Source organism: Peromyscus maniculatus, chromosome X (assembly GCF_049852395.1).
Source record: "Peromyscus maniculatus bairdii isolate BWxNUB_F1_BW_parent chromosome X, HU_Pman_BW_mat_3.1, whole genome shotgun sequence".
In the NCBI taxonomy this organism is placed as follows: domain Eukaryota; kingdom Metazoa; phylum Chordata; class Mammalia; order Rodentia; family Cricetidae; genus Peromyscus; species Peromyscus maniculatus.
The window spans coordinates 51,557,463-51,574,021 of NC_134875.1; the positions used below are offsets into that span (position 1 = coordinate 51,557,463).

General features: G+C 40.2%; 1 protein-coding gene across 3 annotated transcripts in view; it reads left to right on the plus strand.

Annotated features, from left to right (window-relative positions):
• Morc4 (MORC family CW-type zinc finger 4) overlaps positions 1-13,059 on the plus strand; it is a 54,706-nt gene extending 41,647 nt beyond the window's left edge. The window contains exons 15-18 of one of the 3 annotated variants that reach the window (XM_042268710.2): positions 6,670-6,756; positions 10,075-10,753; positions 11,308-11,591; positions 11,913-13,059. In XM_042268710.2, coding sequence (XP_042124644.1) covers positions 6,670-6,756; positions 10,075-10,753; positions 11,308-11,591; positions 11,913-12,066 — 1,204 coding nt within the window. In that variant the 3' untranslated portion in view covers positions 12,067-13,059. Of the gene's footprint in view, positions 1-6,669; positions 6,757-10,074; positions 10,754-11,307 lie in introns of all 3 variants that reach the window. The other 2 variants (XM_042268711.2, XM_076561961.1) reach the window with 2 other exon arrangements.
• Positions 13,060-16,559: the final 3,500 nt, after the last annotated feature.

Consider the following 16,559-nt stretch of genomic DNA (forward strand, 5'->3'; position numbering starts at 1 on the left):
ACAAGGGGAGATTGGAATTAGAACACAATGAAGAATAGATTCAGCTAGGATGTAAGCTGTCAGTCATAACCTTTTATGGGAAAACAGCTTGTTTCTATAAAGAAAGTAATTTACTTCTGTTCATTCATTCTACATAAATTTGGGTGTTCTGTGAAAGGTAGTCTTTTACAGTAATAAGGGATCCAAGATGATGGAATACTCAGTGTTGTATGTCAACATCTCCAGTGCATACAAATTTCCTTACAAATGGTACAAACTAAGGTTTAAAATAGCCATAAGTGTTATCAGCAAAGGAAAGAATTAGTAATTGTAGTTTATTTATATATTTTGAATAAATTATGCCAAAAGTTGATAAGTTTGTATTTTAAAAGAATTTCTTAAAAGATGCTTCTGTTGCCTAGGAAAACTGGTTTCACCTGGGAGGAGCAAGCCTCTGACTGCTTCATGTACCCCAGTTTTATATTGTAGAAGGTATATTATAGATAAACCCCAAAGGACTGGGTCTCTCTTCTCCCATCCAGTTTCATCTTCCCCAACTTTTAGGGTGGAGGCACTCACAAATATAGGATAGAATAGTTTTTTAATTTTGCCAAACAAATAGACTAGATATTGTAATTGTAACTCTTGCTTGTTAACTTTTCTATTTTATGTAATTTTACCATGTTAAAGCTAAAACCTTCTGCCAGGCAGTGGTGTTGCATGCCTTTAATCCCAGCACTCAGGAGGCAGAGCCAGGTGGATCTCTGTGAGTTCAAGGCCAACCTGGTCTACAGAGCAAGATCCAGGACAGATACCAAAACTACATGAAGAAACTCTGTCTTGAAAACAAACAAACAAACAAACCAAAAACAATTAAAACCTTCCTTTTTGATTAGACAGAAAAGGGGAAGTGCTGTGGGATGTTGTTCTTTATGTTGCGAATATGTGTTGCTCTGATTGGTTGATAAGTAAAACGCTGATTGGCCAGTAGCCAAACAGGAAGTATAGACAGGGCAAGCAGATGAGGAGAATTCTGGGAAGAGGAAGGGCTGAGTCAGGAGGTGCCAGCCAGACACAGAGGAAGCAAGATGACAAGGCAGAACTGAGAAAAGGTACCAAGCCACGTGGCTAAATATAGATAAGAATTATGGGTTAATTTAAGTGTAAGAGCTAGTCAGTAATAAGCTTGAGCTAACGGCTGAGCAATTATAATTAATATAAGCCTCTGAATGATTATTTTATAAGCAGCTGAAGGACTGAGGAACCAGGCAGGACTGGAGAAAGCTTCCTACTACAAATATATTCAAAGACCTAAGGGAAACTATGGATAAAGCATTTAGGCAGGAATAGAGACAGTGTTTCATCAAGTACCAGTTAGTAATAAAAGAACAGAGACTATTTTTAAAATAACCACATGGAAATTCTGTATGTAAAAAGTACAAGAACAGGCGTGAAAATTACTCCAAAACGACTCAACAACATACATTAAGAGTAAGAAGAATACAAATTATGAAAATTGAAAAGTTCAATTATATATTAGTCAATCAGAAGAACATAGACAAAAGTGAAAATGGAGAAAGCTTCAGAGACACGTATCCATAATATCATATGAAGAAGAGACATAGAAAAGGTATTTTCAAATAATGGCTGAAAACTTTCCAGATTTGATGAATGGCATTAGCCTGGACACATAAGTGCAATAAACTCAAAATACATAAGTGTCTAGTCACATAATAAAGAAAATACTAAAAGCCAGAGGCAGAGGGAAAAATCTCTAAAGCAGAGAGTAAAAGTGAATGGCCTTGTGCTAGCAGGTCTCATTAAGATTAACAGTTTCGCATAAAAATCAATGGAGATCAGAAGGTACTAGGATGCTACTGTGACTTGGATATAGTTTGGCTCCAGCAAAATTTGGGTTGACATTTAATTGCCAGTGCCCCAGTATTCATCAGACCATTAAGAGGTGTTAGAATTCTGAAGATTTCTCTCTTCTGCATGCTCTTCTGCTTTCTTCCATAAGTCAGGCTGCAGTGAGACTTTCTTCAGAAGCCAACTAAATCAGCCACCTGATTTTGACAGCATCCAGAGCTATGAACCAAAATAATTACTCCCTTCCTTATAAGTTACCTAGTCTTGGATATTCTTTTATAACAATATGAAACAGACTAAACAAAAAGGAAGTATTTAAAATACTAGAAAAAAGCTGGGCAGTGGTGGCACATGCCTTTAATCCTAGCACTCAGGAGGCAGAGGCAGGCAGATCTCTGTGAGTTCGAGGCCAGCCTGGACTACAGAGTGAGTTCCAGGAAAGGCACAAAGCTATACACAGAAACCCTGTCTCGAAAAGCCAAATAAATAAATAAATAAAATACTAGAAAAAAGACTGTCAACCAAAAACTTAATTCCAATAAAATTATCTTTAAGAGGTTAAATGTGATAAATTTATTCTTTGGTGTATAAATTTATACATCAAAGCTATAGGAATATACTGCTAGCAGACCTGTCGTATAAGAAATACTAAAGGATGTTTAGCAGAGCAAGGGCTGTCTTTCAGTAATTTATTATGAAATTATTCGGTAATCTGAATGCTAATAAAGATAATTGTGTAATGAATTATAAAACAATATAATATCACTCTTCATTCTATTGACCAATTTAAGGAATAATTACTTAAAACATTTATTTGTTTTTCGAGACAGGCTTTTCTCTGTGTAGCCCTGGCTGTCCTGGAACTCACATTGGATTTCCTTTAAAAGTCTAGATATGCAAGCTACAGGAGACACTTTAGATTCGAATCTACAACTGAATCAAAAGTAAGGACAGAAAATGGCATTCCATATAAACAGCAACTTAAGAGAGCTAGCAAGTATTTCTAACACTAGATAAAATATGTTTTAATGCCAAATGTGGTGTTCTTACACCTGTAATCCTAGCACTCAGGAGGATGAGGCAGGAGAATCCTTGTCACTTTGAAGTCAGCCTGGGTTACAAAGCAAGACAGTCTAAAGTTATGTGCATTAAAACAAAAATATTCTAGATATAAAAAGAGACATTTCAGGGTTGGGGATTTAGCTCAGTGGTAGATCGCTTGCCTAGCAAGCACAAGGCCCTGGGTTCAGTCCTCAGCTCTGAAAAAAACAAAAAAAAAAAAAAGAGACATTTAATAATGAAAAAGTCCACTGGGAAGGCATAATAAGAAAACCACTAAGGGCCAGGCAGTGGTGGCACACACCTTTAATCCCAGCACTCAGGAGGCAGAGGCAGGGGGATCTCTGTGAGTTCAAGGCCAGCCTGGACTACAAAAGTGAGTTCCAAGAAAGGCACAAAGCTGCATAGAAAAAGCTGTCTTAAAAAAGAAAAAAAAAATCACTAAGCCTAATCAAACAGAAGGAAAAAATGACTAAAGTGGAAATGAAATGGAGCAAAACAATAGAGAAAGATCAGCAAGACCAAAATTTGTTTTTAAAAGAACCACAAAATTTAAGAAAAAAAGCAAAGCAATTATATTTATGATAGCTTCAAAAATATTTAGAATAAATTTAACAGACTTGGTACAAATTATCTGTACATTAGAAAAGAAACAAAAAAACAAAATATTGTTGGATTAAAAGCAACCTAAATGAATAGAAAGACATCTGTTTGTTACTTAAAAAAATTGCAGTAGTCTCAAACTGGTCTACAAATTCAGTATAATCTCTTCCAGAACAGCAGATGCCTCTGTTGCAGTAATCAACAGTGTCATCCTAAAATTTACATGGAAATGCTAGGAACATAGAATCAGTCCAACAATCTTGAAAGAGAAGGAAGTTGGAGTCTCACTCACCTTTAATAATCCATAGTAGTCAAGACAGTGTGGTAGTGGTAAAAGATTAGACACACACATCAGTGGAAAAGAAAATAAAAACGTACCTTTATATTTATGCTTGATAGATTGGAATGCAACAAAATGAAGGTGAATCCCTACCCTGCACTATACACATTTAACTCAAAATGGCTTTCAGATCTAAGTGTAACAGCTAAGTGTAAAATCTTTAAAATAAAGGAGTAAGGTTTTTATAACCCTGAAGTAGGCTATAATTTCTTGGATATAACACCAAAACCAGAAGGAATGATGAGAAATAGTTCAGTTGATAGGTGTAAAAATCAAGAGATTTGAGAAGCTGCAGAGGTGGCTAAGTGATTAAGAGCATTTGCTGCTCTTCCAAAGAACCCAAGTTCAGGTCCCAGCACCCACAACCACCTACAACTCCAGTTCCAGTAGATCTAAAACCCTCTTGTGGCCTTTGCAGGTACTAGGCGCACACACAGTGCATGTACATACATACATGCAGGCAAATAATCATACATGAATAAAAATAAATAATAGATCGTTAAAATCAAAATGAGCCAGGCGGTGGTGGTGCACACCTTTAATCCCAGCACTTGGAAGGCAGAGGCAGGTGGATCTCTATGAGTTCGAGGCCAGCCTGGTCTACAGAGTGATTTCCAGGACAGCCAAGGCTGTTGTTACACAAAGAAACACTGTCTCAAAAACGAACAAACAAGCAAAAGAGCTGCAAAGAACCTTGACAACAAGGTAATGAGAGACTGATGCAGAAGAATTGAAATTTCAAGGCTAGCTTGAGTTGTAGTGAAACCCTGTCTCCAAAAATAATAGCAGCAGCAACAACAACCAGGAGAGTAAAACCAACTCCCCATAGAATTGAGGCAAAGCACTTTCGAAAATTTGTATGCGATAAAGAGTTGGAACCTATTACAACTCACTAATAAAACAGCTTAATGGGGCAGTAAAGATCCACAGATGACTAATAAGCAAATGAAAGAAAGCTTATTATCAGTAACCATCAAGGCTATGCAAATCAAAATCAAAATGAGCTTTTACTGCACTACCACTAAGATGGCTATCTCCAAAAGGTAGATAATACATGTTGGTGATGATGTGGCACAAGCAGAACCCTCATGTATTGATATAAGTGCAAAATATTGCAGTTGCTTCAGTGGAAGAGTATGGAAGTGCTACAGATTGTTCAAATAGTTTATGAGCCAGTAATTCCACTTCAAATATATATATTCTAGAAAAGTGAAAATGTGTCTTCATACAGAAACTATACAGGTGTTCCTAGCAGCATTGTTTACAGTAGACAGGTAAAAGAAGCTGAAGGTCCCATCAGCTGAGTAGATACTACAAGATATATAATATCCTCTTCAATTTCTCTTCACTGCCTGACAGTTTGTATTATTAGTATGTGTCTTTCACTTCCTTAGACTTATTCCAAGGTATTTTAATTTTCTGAGGCTATTGTGAATGGGATTGTTTCCCTTATTTCCTTCTGAATATGTTTGTTGTTTATATAGAGAAAGGTTGCTCTCTGTTTCTCTGTCTCTCTGTCTCTCTCTTTCTGTGTGTGTGTGAGAGAGAGAGAGAGGGGAGAGAGAGGGGGAGAGAAAAAGGGGGAGTATTAATTTTGTTTCTTGTTACTTTGATGAATATATTTATCAGATGTAGGAAATTTGTGATTGAATCTTTGTTGAGATGTGGACTTTGAATCCCTAAATTCTTTGGGAATTGTATCATGAAGGGATGTTGGGTTTTGTCAATGGTCTAGTGACATGCTCCTGTTTTCTTTAATTATATGTTCCCTGGTAGGTCAGCTACACTCCAGGGTAGGCCCACTCCTAAGACTAGTCTAGTAACACAAACTGGAATTGGTAGGGGCAAAACACATAAAGAAGACTCAACATTGGGTAGCTAAGGAAGAGAGGATGGATAGAGTAGATATGGGAGGAGTTGGGGAGGAAATATGATCAAAGTACATTTTATGATAATCTCAAAGAAAAAATAAAATATTTAAAATTAAAAAGTCATACAATAGAATATTGCTCAGCCATATAAAGAACTTATAATAATAAACTTTTTGTTACTATAATGAAATGCCCTAGACTGTGTAACTCTATGAAAAATCAGATATATTTAATTTAGTTTTGGAAGCTTTAAATATAAGAAGCACATCAGGAGCTCTGGAGAAGGAAGGCCTTCCTGCTGGCAGAGTGCTGTGGTGGTGCAAGGCATCACATGGCAAGAGACAGGGAGCAAACATCTGTGTCTGCATCTGTATTCTCTACATTGTCGGTCTCTTTCCCTCTCCACTGTCCTCCTCTTCTCTCTCCCTTGATTTTTTGTTTCTCCTTCTCCTTTTGATGACCCTCATCAGGAATCACTGGGCGTTTCCCCCAGTGGCTTTATCTAACCCTAATCACCTCCCAAAGAACCTACCTCTAAACATACTTGAATTAAGTTTCCATATTTTGCATCTCACAAGGTCAATTAGCTTTTTACATGTAAATTATTGGGGTGATACTCAACCATTTCAACACTAGAGAGACAGTATTATGCTGATACAACTTGGATAAATGTTGGAAACATGCTAAATAAAAGAGACCAGTTATGAAAAGCCAGGCTTGTTATCCCAGCTGCTCCAAAGTCTGATGCAGAGAACTGCTGTTGATGGGCATGTGTACTCTAACTGGGTAAATGCACAGCATTTTAAGGAGGTTATCACCAATAAGTACATACATACTGTACAGAAGCCACAGTTTTGATCCATATTTTGCCTATTATGGTGTCTTAAACAGAGACAAAAGCATGAGAATGAAATGTTGAAAAACTAAAATATTTTTGTTTCAATATAGTCTTCGGCGTGTTGTTTGTGAAATGCTCAACTCACAGTCAAATAGAGAAAAGTGCTTCAGGAAGCGTTTGGAAGTAGCAGAAGGAAGGTATTGTCAGAAAATGTAAACTACTTAGAAGATAATGTGAAATGTAAAGTAAAAACAAATAATGTGACAAAAAGAAAAAATGAGAAGAAAACAATGTCGTTGAATTCCTAGCATATAAAGCCTACAAATTTTGGTAATCTTTACCAAAGGAGTGGATATAGGTCCCATTATGAGGATCGATTCCTAGAGAAAAGAACCAGAGTTTCTGGAGAAATGTAGAACAAACAAAAGAAATCCATAGTTGTATTTTTTGTTGTTTTTTCTGTGTAGCCCTGGCTGTCCTGAAACTCACTCTGTAGAGCAGGCTGGCCTCAAACTCAGAGATAGATTCACCTGCCTCTGCCTCCCGAGTGCCGGGGTTAAAGGCCTGTGTTAATACCAACTGGCATGATAGTCCTATTTTTATTTACACTTGCATGAAAGTTTTGTCCATTTCTACCACAATTAAGTGCTCTCTGTCAAGGAGGTTCCAATTCTGTACTCAAGTAGAGTATGTACACATACATGGACATACATATCCCATAGATGGTAGTGCATGTTATAAAAGAATGTTAAAATTGTTACAAGAGGTCCTGGGGAGACAGCTCAGTTGATAAAAAGTGCTTACTACCCAAGCACAGAGACCCAAGTTCCATCCATAGCACCCACATAACAAGCCAGATTCAGCAATGCATGCTTGTAATCCCATCACTGGGAAAACAGACAGAAGAGTCCCTGGGGACCCATTCTCTAGCTAACCTTGCCCCAGTCCCCAGTGAGAGACCCTGTCTCAAAAAAGCAAGGCAGATAACTCTTATGGAACTATCCCTGATGTTAACTGCTGGCCTCCACATACACAATGGGTCACAATAAGAAATCACCCAGCAATTCAGTTTGTTTAGTGTTTATGAAGGAAGTAATGGAAGATAAAGTTAGGGCCAAATTATATACCCCAGCTCCACTTAGCAACTGCAGGCAGTCGATTATAACCTCTTCCTGATCGGCCCTTAAAAGCAGTTAAGATAATATTACCATCTGCCCTCCAACTGAGAGAATCAGATAAGGCTTCACACACTGCCTAGCAAAGAGGTTCCTTGTGTTTTGGCATGAGAAGGCTTGATTGTCCAGTTAACACATTTAAATTTTTATGTTATAGGGAGCAACACATAAAATTTTTAAAAAGGAATTGCATAAGCTGAAGCTGGGCTTTAGGAAATTAACTTAGTGGATGAGCTGGGGGAAAAACAGGTCACAGGAAGCCATTGCAACAATCCAGAGCGGTAAGGCTAGCCTCAGCCAGTGTGTTGGTAGTGTAAGTCACCGTATAAAACCGTAAAAATTGCCGACGGTTTGATGATGTTGACACCAGTAAGAAGCAGGAGAGAAGAAACATGTTTGAAGGAAACAGTCGGTTTTTACACACTGAGTTAGAGATACCATTGGGACCTCCAGGAAGAAAGGTGTGCTAAGCAGTCCTAAAGTCAGTATTGGGGTTAGGACTTAGGAGAACGTGGGAGGTGTGCCCCCCCATCAGTTGGGGCCAACATGTCTGAAATTGCTAAAAGGAAGGATCAGAGTCAAAAGTGGAAATAGTTACGAACAGAGCCCTTCGAGTTGGGCAAAGGAAGATCAGGCACATAATACAACTTAATTTACCTTTCATAAAACTTGTTTTGTCTTTGTCTGTCTGTCTGTCTGTTTGTTTTAGACAGCTTCAGTCTGTAGCCCTCCCTGACTGGCCTGTAGCCCAGGCTGGCTTCTAAGTTGTATCAGTCTTCCTGCCTCGGCTTCCCAAGTGTCACGATTACAGGCATGCACCAATATGTCCAGCTTTCCTTTCTGTGTAGTATTTTATACAAACTGCTACAGGATAACACAAGAGCTGTTGAGATGGCAGGCCAGTTTGGGTTCTGAAAAACCCCTAGAGCATTATGAGAAGTTAAGATTGAGATGTCTCACAGCTGTTCTCCGAAACCACAGAGATAGGGGCAGCCTTGAGGTCCTCTGAGGGGGCTAATTACATGCCTGATCGTTTCTCACTAAAAGTTCAACAGCTGATTTTTACCTTGGCATCTCTTGGTCACCTGGAGAGAGGACAATTCCAAGAATGAAAGTGGCATTCCAGCCCTTCTGCCTATTGAACATCACTATGGATTTCTCTGGCACCAGCTGTTTTGATAGGTTCTTCACCTATTAGTGCTTGTAGCAGCCAGAAAAGGAAGGGGACTTGAGACCATGATCCTGGGTTTCTCTGAAGAACAAAGGGAGCTCCAGCTTGTGCCTGGCCCAGTGAGGTTGTTGGTCATACTGGGGAAGTGACTTGAACTGGCAGCTTTACTTTCTTTGTTTCTAACTAGGGCCTTGTGTTTTAATTAACTTTTACAAGTGAATAATGGGCAACAGCCATAATCCACTGGGCTGGCAAGGAATTGTATGGAGTTCTATTGCAATATAAAAATGTGTTAAGTCTTTGATACCGGAGGGTTTGTGATACTTTAAAATTAACGAGCTGCCTTTGCTCTCTGCATACACTGCTAGGCTTTTTTATGGCCCTTTATCCCATTCTGTGTTAAGAGATTCTCTGTGTGTGTGTGTGTGTGTGTGTGTGTGTGTGTGTGTGTGTACGGTTTTTGTGTCTTCCTCTATTTGCTTTTAGGAAGCTTCACAGTTAGGCTGGTTTCAAATTCATTTTTAAAACATTTTACCAAGGTCAGCCTCCTCATGTTTTATTCTTATGCTGACCCTTACCACCTATCAAGTTCATTTCTCCCTTACTGACAGTTGCCAGTTTAATCAGTTGCACAAGTGAAGGGCTGGAGGCTTGGGGTGGGGGAGCTCAGTTGTTGGACTACTTTGTTAATTTATCAAAATTCGTTAGACTGGGTAACTTTACAAGAAAACATGTTTGTTCAGCTCACGGGTCTAGAGATTCAAGGGCACAGCGTGGCCCTGCTCTGGTGAAAGCCTTATGGTGGGTGGGATCACAATGTTCGGGTTGTGTGTGAGAGAAAGCCATTACGTCTTTTATAGTCTCTGAATCTCCTGAGAACTAACTCGGGGTCCCATGAGTGTTGCTTTAATCCCTTCTGAGGAAAACACCCCCCAGTGGCCTAACAACCTTCCACAAGGGGGCTTCCTCTTAAAAGTCGCGCATTCCCTGTTAACATTGCCATGCTAGGGACAGCTTTCGGCACACTCTGAGGGAAGACATCATTTCACAGCCATGGCAGTAAGAGTCCTAACCTGAAAGAATATGTGCCTTGAGGGGGGACTTTGTAGAATAAGGATATTCTTAACCTGTCCTGTGACAGCTTACAATTCGATTTCTTCTTTTTGCAGTAAGTACAAATTGATGCTCGGTGAGGAGCCTGTGGAGAAACGAAGGAGGCTCCAGAACGAGATGACACCATCTCCTATAGATTACTCCATGTCCAGTCCTTACAGGAGGGCAGAAGCAGCTGCAGCCTACCCAGAAGGAGACAACAGCCAAGATCAATCCAGTTCTGAGAGAAGCACACCACCATACCTCCTACCAGAATACCCAGAAGCAAACAAGAATATAGACCAGAACCGGGAAGCTCCAGCACTTGGTCCAGGGGCCCAGGGCCAAGACCAGGAGTCCCTGCTTCCTGAAGAGCTAGAAGATCAGATGCCAAGATTGGTAGCAGAAGAATCTAACAGAAGTAGCGAGAACATAAACAAAGAAGTGAATAAAGGGCCTTTTGTAGCTGTAGTCGGTGTCGCAAAGGGACTTACAGATTCAGGAGCTCCCATCCAGCTAATCCCTTTTAACAGGGAGGAGTTTGTAGGGAGAAGAAAGGCAGCAGGATCCTGGAACCGGAATCCTTATTCTTCTGGGGCCCCTGCCGCAGCCGCTGCAGGGAAGGGAAAAGGCTGCCAGGAAAGTGGAGGGCGCAACATGCCAAAGATCAAGAACCAGAAAGAATTGGAGGAATTGAAGAGAACCACGGAAAAACTGGAGCGTGTTCTGGCTGAAAGGAATTTGTTCCAGCAAAAGGTTTGGGCAATGCATTACCACTAGGGATAAGACAAGGTCATTGTAACCAAGGGACTAGGGCAGTGGTTCTCAGCCTTCTTAATGCTGTGACCCTTTAATACAGTTCCTCATGTTGTGGAGACCCCCAACCATAAAATTATTTTGTTGTTACTTCATAACTGCAAATTTGCTATTGTTATGAATCATAATATAAAGACCCATGTTTTCTAATGGTCTTAGACAACCCCTGTGAAAGGGTCATTTGAAATCCTGATGGCTTCTGACCCACAGGTTGAGAACCACTGGACTGGGGTGTTGATATGTTAGCGATTTCTTTGATACTCTGAAGCTTTTAAACAAAATATGTTATTAAACCAGTCTGTGGTTTAAACTATGTCCTAGATTGTGTGGCCCTAATGGGCTTTCCCTCTGTATTTTAGGTTTGACAAGAGATTTGCATAAGTATAATAATGCATTACAAATAATGGGACCACAGGGTAGATTTTGTAGGAACGGTTTGGGATACTCTAGCTTTTGGTGTATGGGTCACTGACTTTCTCTTTCTTGGACTGCAGGTAGAGGAGCTGGAACAGGAGAAGAATCATTGGCATTCTGAATTTAAGAAAGTTCAACATGAATTGGTGACCTATAGCACCCAGGAGACAGAAGGCTTATACTGGAGCAAGAAGCATATGGGTTATCGCCAAGCTGAATTCCAGGTTCTGAAAGCCGAACTAGAAAGAACCAAAGAAGAGAAGCAAGAGCTAAAAGAGAAACTGAAAGAGACAGAGACACACCTGGAAGTACTGCAGAAGGCCCAGGTCTCCTGCCGGAAGCCAGAGGGAGATGACCTAGAAAGGTTAATTACTAGGGTTTAGTTATCAGCTTGTGAGTACTAATGGGAATTTTCTGCTAAGGACCCCCCCCCCCCCGCCAGTTACTGGTCATAGACAAGGGAGAAAGTCTTAATTCATTGACCACCACGGATTGAGTAATTATTTCTTAGAAAGCTGCAGCCAATCTCCCTGTGTTTGATGGCATGGTGCTTTCTGTCTTCTTTCTACCTAACAGAGACATAATTGTTAAGAAATGTAGGCCCATTTTGAAGGGACTTCATTTTATTCTGTTGGCTAATGACTTCATGTCATCTCTTCTCCTGCCCCCTCACTCCATCATACAGGGCTTTGGCAAAGCTTACGCGGCTACGTATCCACGTCAGCTATCTCCTTACTTCTGTCCTCCCTCACTTGGAGCTTCGTGAGATCGGGTATGACTCAGAACAAGTGGATGGGATCCTGTACACGGTGCTGGAGGCAAATCACATACTGGATTGAGCACCAGACTATATATCCTCTCCTCGCTTTCTTTTCTCTGTTCTGCCTGTGTGCTCTATGTCCTCCCTTATCTCTCTCCCCCTTTCTTCCCCTCCCCCAGCCTTTTTTTCTTTTTCACCTTTATGCCTTATATTGAGAATCTTTAAATAAGTCCTGGGTTCTTAATCAGTGTGCTTCACATTCAGAGTGGGTGCGGAGAAAGAGGCCCATTAAATAGCCGTTTAAGAGTCCAGGAAAAGAAAAAGCAATAGTCACCAAGTTAGGTGACCTGAAAGCTCTAGTTTTCATGATCTAGATACTTGGCCTATTTCATGTTCGGATAGTGGTTCGTGTTCACTTAGGATAAATCGGTCAGCAACTGTTGGGTCCAATGTACCTGGTGGGATAAATCAAGCTTTCAGCCCTGCCAAGGTTGAAACAATCTAGTTGGAAGCACAAGTCACAGCAAGTTAACTAACGATCCAAAGGAGGGTATAGTGTGTGTGCGTGGTGGAAAGATGACAGAGAAGATGAAGAAGAGCAATGTAAAGGGAGGCAGTGCACCGTAAGTGGGACCTAAATGAAGCATCAAAAGAGTGAGCATGACAACACTCTGAATCATGCTTGTTGCCTAACTGGTAGGATTATGGTTGATAGTTTTTTCTCCTTCCTATCTTCTTGCCCTTTTCAAATTTTCTATAGCATTCTTGTTATTCTTCTTACATTGGAAAATAAATTGTTTTGAAAGCTAACAAGTAGGCTTGAATCTGGGTGTCAAATGAGATGTTTATGAAAGTATAAAGTCATTTTACACTTATAATTTATGTTGAGTTTAACGTTACCTCTGGGGAGACAGCATAAACAAATGTGCAAAAAAAAATCCAGAATGTGAAAAATGTGTTTGGTAAGAGTAATAGGTTCATGTAAAAGGAACCCACCAACGAACTCACCAATTCTCCGTGGCATTTTTATTTTAATAACAGATATGTGAAAATAAATATATAAGGATCAAAATTTTGTATGTATCATCACATTATTAAATTTTAGATATCAGGGGAAATATTTTAGAATAGAAAGATTTAGTTGTCATCCCTTGTAATATACCTACATACTTTCTAGACTATATAGAATAAGATGTAGACCTCAGAGTACAGAAATATACAGTACAACTTATACTCATGCAAAGATGAGCTTTATGAATCCATTGCTTTATTATATTTATGTAGTATAAAGTCTCCAAAGAGTTAAAGGTACTCCTGAAAGGTTGCTGTACAGTAAATATATATATATATATGCCTATGTATACCTCTGTATATGTGTGTCTCAGCATTGAAAACTAGGAAGTAGAGGAGATGAATAATAAAAGGAAGGTGGAATCCACCAGCAGTAAAAGGATTCTGTAGTACAGACAAAACACTTTGGATAGTGATTCTGTTTTCCTCAGTAAATTTTCTGCAGAAGCCTGTCCCAAGAATACTTTACCTCCTTTGAAGGGAAGCCCATCATAAATAGATATTCCTGTGAGTCTGTGGAGAATATGAGGAGGCCACAGCCAGGCTTCACCATTAGATTGGTACTTAAACATACCCCTGCTCCTGCCACTCCTCCTCACCCCAGCTTTAGCACGCTGCATGATTAACTTCCATGTTCGACATTTGCATCAGTCTATCCAAGGCCTCGGTTGTCTAAATGGGGTTATGAACAAGGGGAGGATAACACATGCAGTTATTTTCTCAGTGATACTTGTTGGTCAGATGGGGACTGGGAGCGGTGAGACTTTTGCACAGATAAGAATAATGTGAATGGGAGCCCAGGAGAGGAGGAATTTCAGTAAATGGAAAGTTTAGTCTGTATAGCTATTTGTTGGATGAGTGGGGGAGGCAGATAGTTGAGCTCTAAAGGGGAAGAAAGATTGGAATCTTAACTCATCTTTACCCGTGCTTCCTGTCTGCACAAACTCCCTGGTTTATGTGCTGTCAGCCTGTGGTTTTGAACCCCCATGCTTCTTCCAGCAACACTCACCTGTGGTAGTCTATCCACTCCAGTAACAGAGCTATTGCTTTGTTACCTATTTACCCTGACACCACATACAGACACTTAGGTTCAAGTTCCAGCCTTTTACAGATGTCCCCCAAGACCGCCCGCCTGCCTATGCTTTGTTCCCACAGCCTTTCATCATTTGTACTGCCCTAGCTCGCTTGGTCTACTGGGAACATGGCAAGCTGTCCGCTAACCTCAGAGGCTACCCTGGTACTCTGCCCTCTGATACATTCGTTAACCTTCCTGCAATAAAAGGATGCTCTAGTTACAGACAAAACACTATGAAATGTGACCCACCAGAGATAAATATTCCTGTGAGTCTCGAACTCATGTTAAATACCACTGTGGAAAGACTGGAGTGTTGCCCATCCTTACCGGAAGCCATTCTAGTATGAAAACAGGTACTAACAGTAAAGAAAACAGGTGCCTCCTCCTGGCTTTCCTCTGAGGTTAACATAAACCTCCTTACAAATGTTTCCCTTTAACTGGCCATAGTTAGCATGTGGGCATTTACTATCTCATTCCTTGACAGTTGAAATCAATTCTTAATTGGCCTCCCTCGTCTCCTATTCTCATTCCTCAATACACACTTCTTAATATCACTAAATAGCTCTTAACAACGCTATCAGGTCATGTCTCTGCTCAAAGACAGTATTGCTCTCTCTTGCCCACAAACTGTTATCCAAATTCTCTGGTGTGGTTTTCAAGCCAGTGTTGTCTGGGGTACTCACTCTCCTCTATACACTCATCTTCCAACAAGCCAAACACAAAGCTCTTTTCTACCTGCATGGAACTCCTTTTCAATTTCTGAATGCATCTTAAGATTTTTGCACTCTGCCTTTGCTATTCAACTCCTGGAATGTTCTCTTAATCATCTTTCCTTTGGTTAAAATGCCAACTTATTTCGGAAAATTCCTCTAACCCAGGAAAGCATGAAATTTTTCTTTGAATGTTTAAGCCTTGTGTCATTTCTAAGACTTGTATCATAAACTTCCTGATCCTACTTTCCTTATTAGAAAGCTCCAGATTGATATTCAACTGCCTACTTGACATTTACACTTACATATCTCACAGACGTTTCAAGTAAATCATGCTAAAAATAAACAGCGACATACCCCAGGACTTTTCCTCCCCCACAGTTTTCTTCATGTTAGAAAATGGCACCTCTTCCCACTCAGTTGCTTAAGCTAGAAACCTGGAAGTCATCCTTAATTCCTTTTCCCATTCCCTACATCCAGTCTGTCAACATGCCTGTTGTTTCTATTTCCAAAGCGTGATCTTGACTCTGCTGGCTTTTCCCACAACCTCAGTCTAAACGCCCGTGGCTCCTTTCCTTGGATCCTAACAGCTAACTCGAGACCTTGGATCCTCTCTTGCACTCACAATTGTCTTGTCACTAGAAATGGTATACTTTTAGAAAGTAAAATAAAAATCAAATCATGTGACTCTCTGCTTAAAGGCAGTACCTCACTTCTCATTTCATGTAGAGCAAAACCGACCCCTGTTACAGTGTCTTACGAGACCCCTGCCTACCTCTTACATTTGTCTCAGTGATCTTTCATCATTTACCACTTCACATACGGCCCCTTCCCCTGCATACTTGACTTCCGGCTGAAACATATCAAGCTCTCACTTAAACTCAGAGCCCTCAGACTGTACCTTCTCCTGAGATGTTCTTTACCCATTCTGTCCAACTGGAGTGCTGTGTTTCCAGTCTTGGCATGATTCACTCTTCTTGATTCTATCTTCTTCCTAGATACGACTTCCATGTTTTTTCTCTATTTCTACCATAGTATCTTCCCACAGTCCTTGTTTTGTTTCCAGTTCATAGCAAGCTTGTATACTTAGTCATTTTCATTCATTCAAAAAAATATTCATTGGGCACCTACTATATGCTGAGTGATAGCCAGTGGTGAATATAACGCACATTGTTCGTATACACCTGTTTCAGTAAGTTCTATAAGACCATGCTTGGTTTGCTAACCACTGTATCCTACTGCTTATCATAGTACCATAGTACCTGGGATATAGTAAATAAGCAAGAAATGGTTGTTAATGGATGGTTTAATGATGGAATTGTGTTCTGTTCATATCTCCATCTCAGTGATCTAAAACAATGTCCCGTTCATTGAAGAGGGTAAATCAATCAGTGTGAGTAAGGTAGATAACCGTCCTGGGCATTAGCCTCTGAACAGGAAAGGCCCACACAGTAGCTGCTGCGGGCTATAGGAGTGGGGTTGCTGGGAGGAGCCTGGTGTTGCTCTCAGCAACTCTTCAGTGGAGGTAATTAGAATGAGAAAGAAAAGGGAGATGGGTGTTCTTCACACAAGCAATCTACATAAATACTCAGAGAGACAAAATTTAACCAGGAGATGGCTATACAGACCAGATCTTGAAAGTAAGAACTGAACAGAAAACATTTCTAAGAACTCCTTGTCTGTATTTTCAAGGGTGAGGGCGGTTCATTTCAGCAG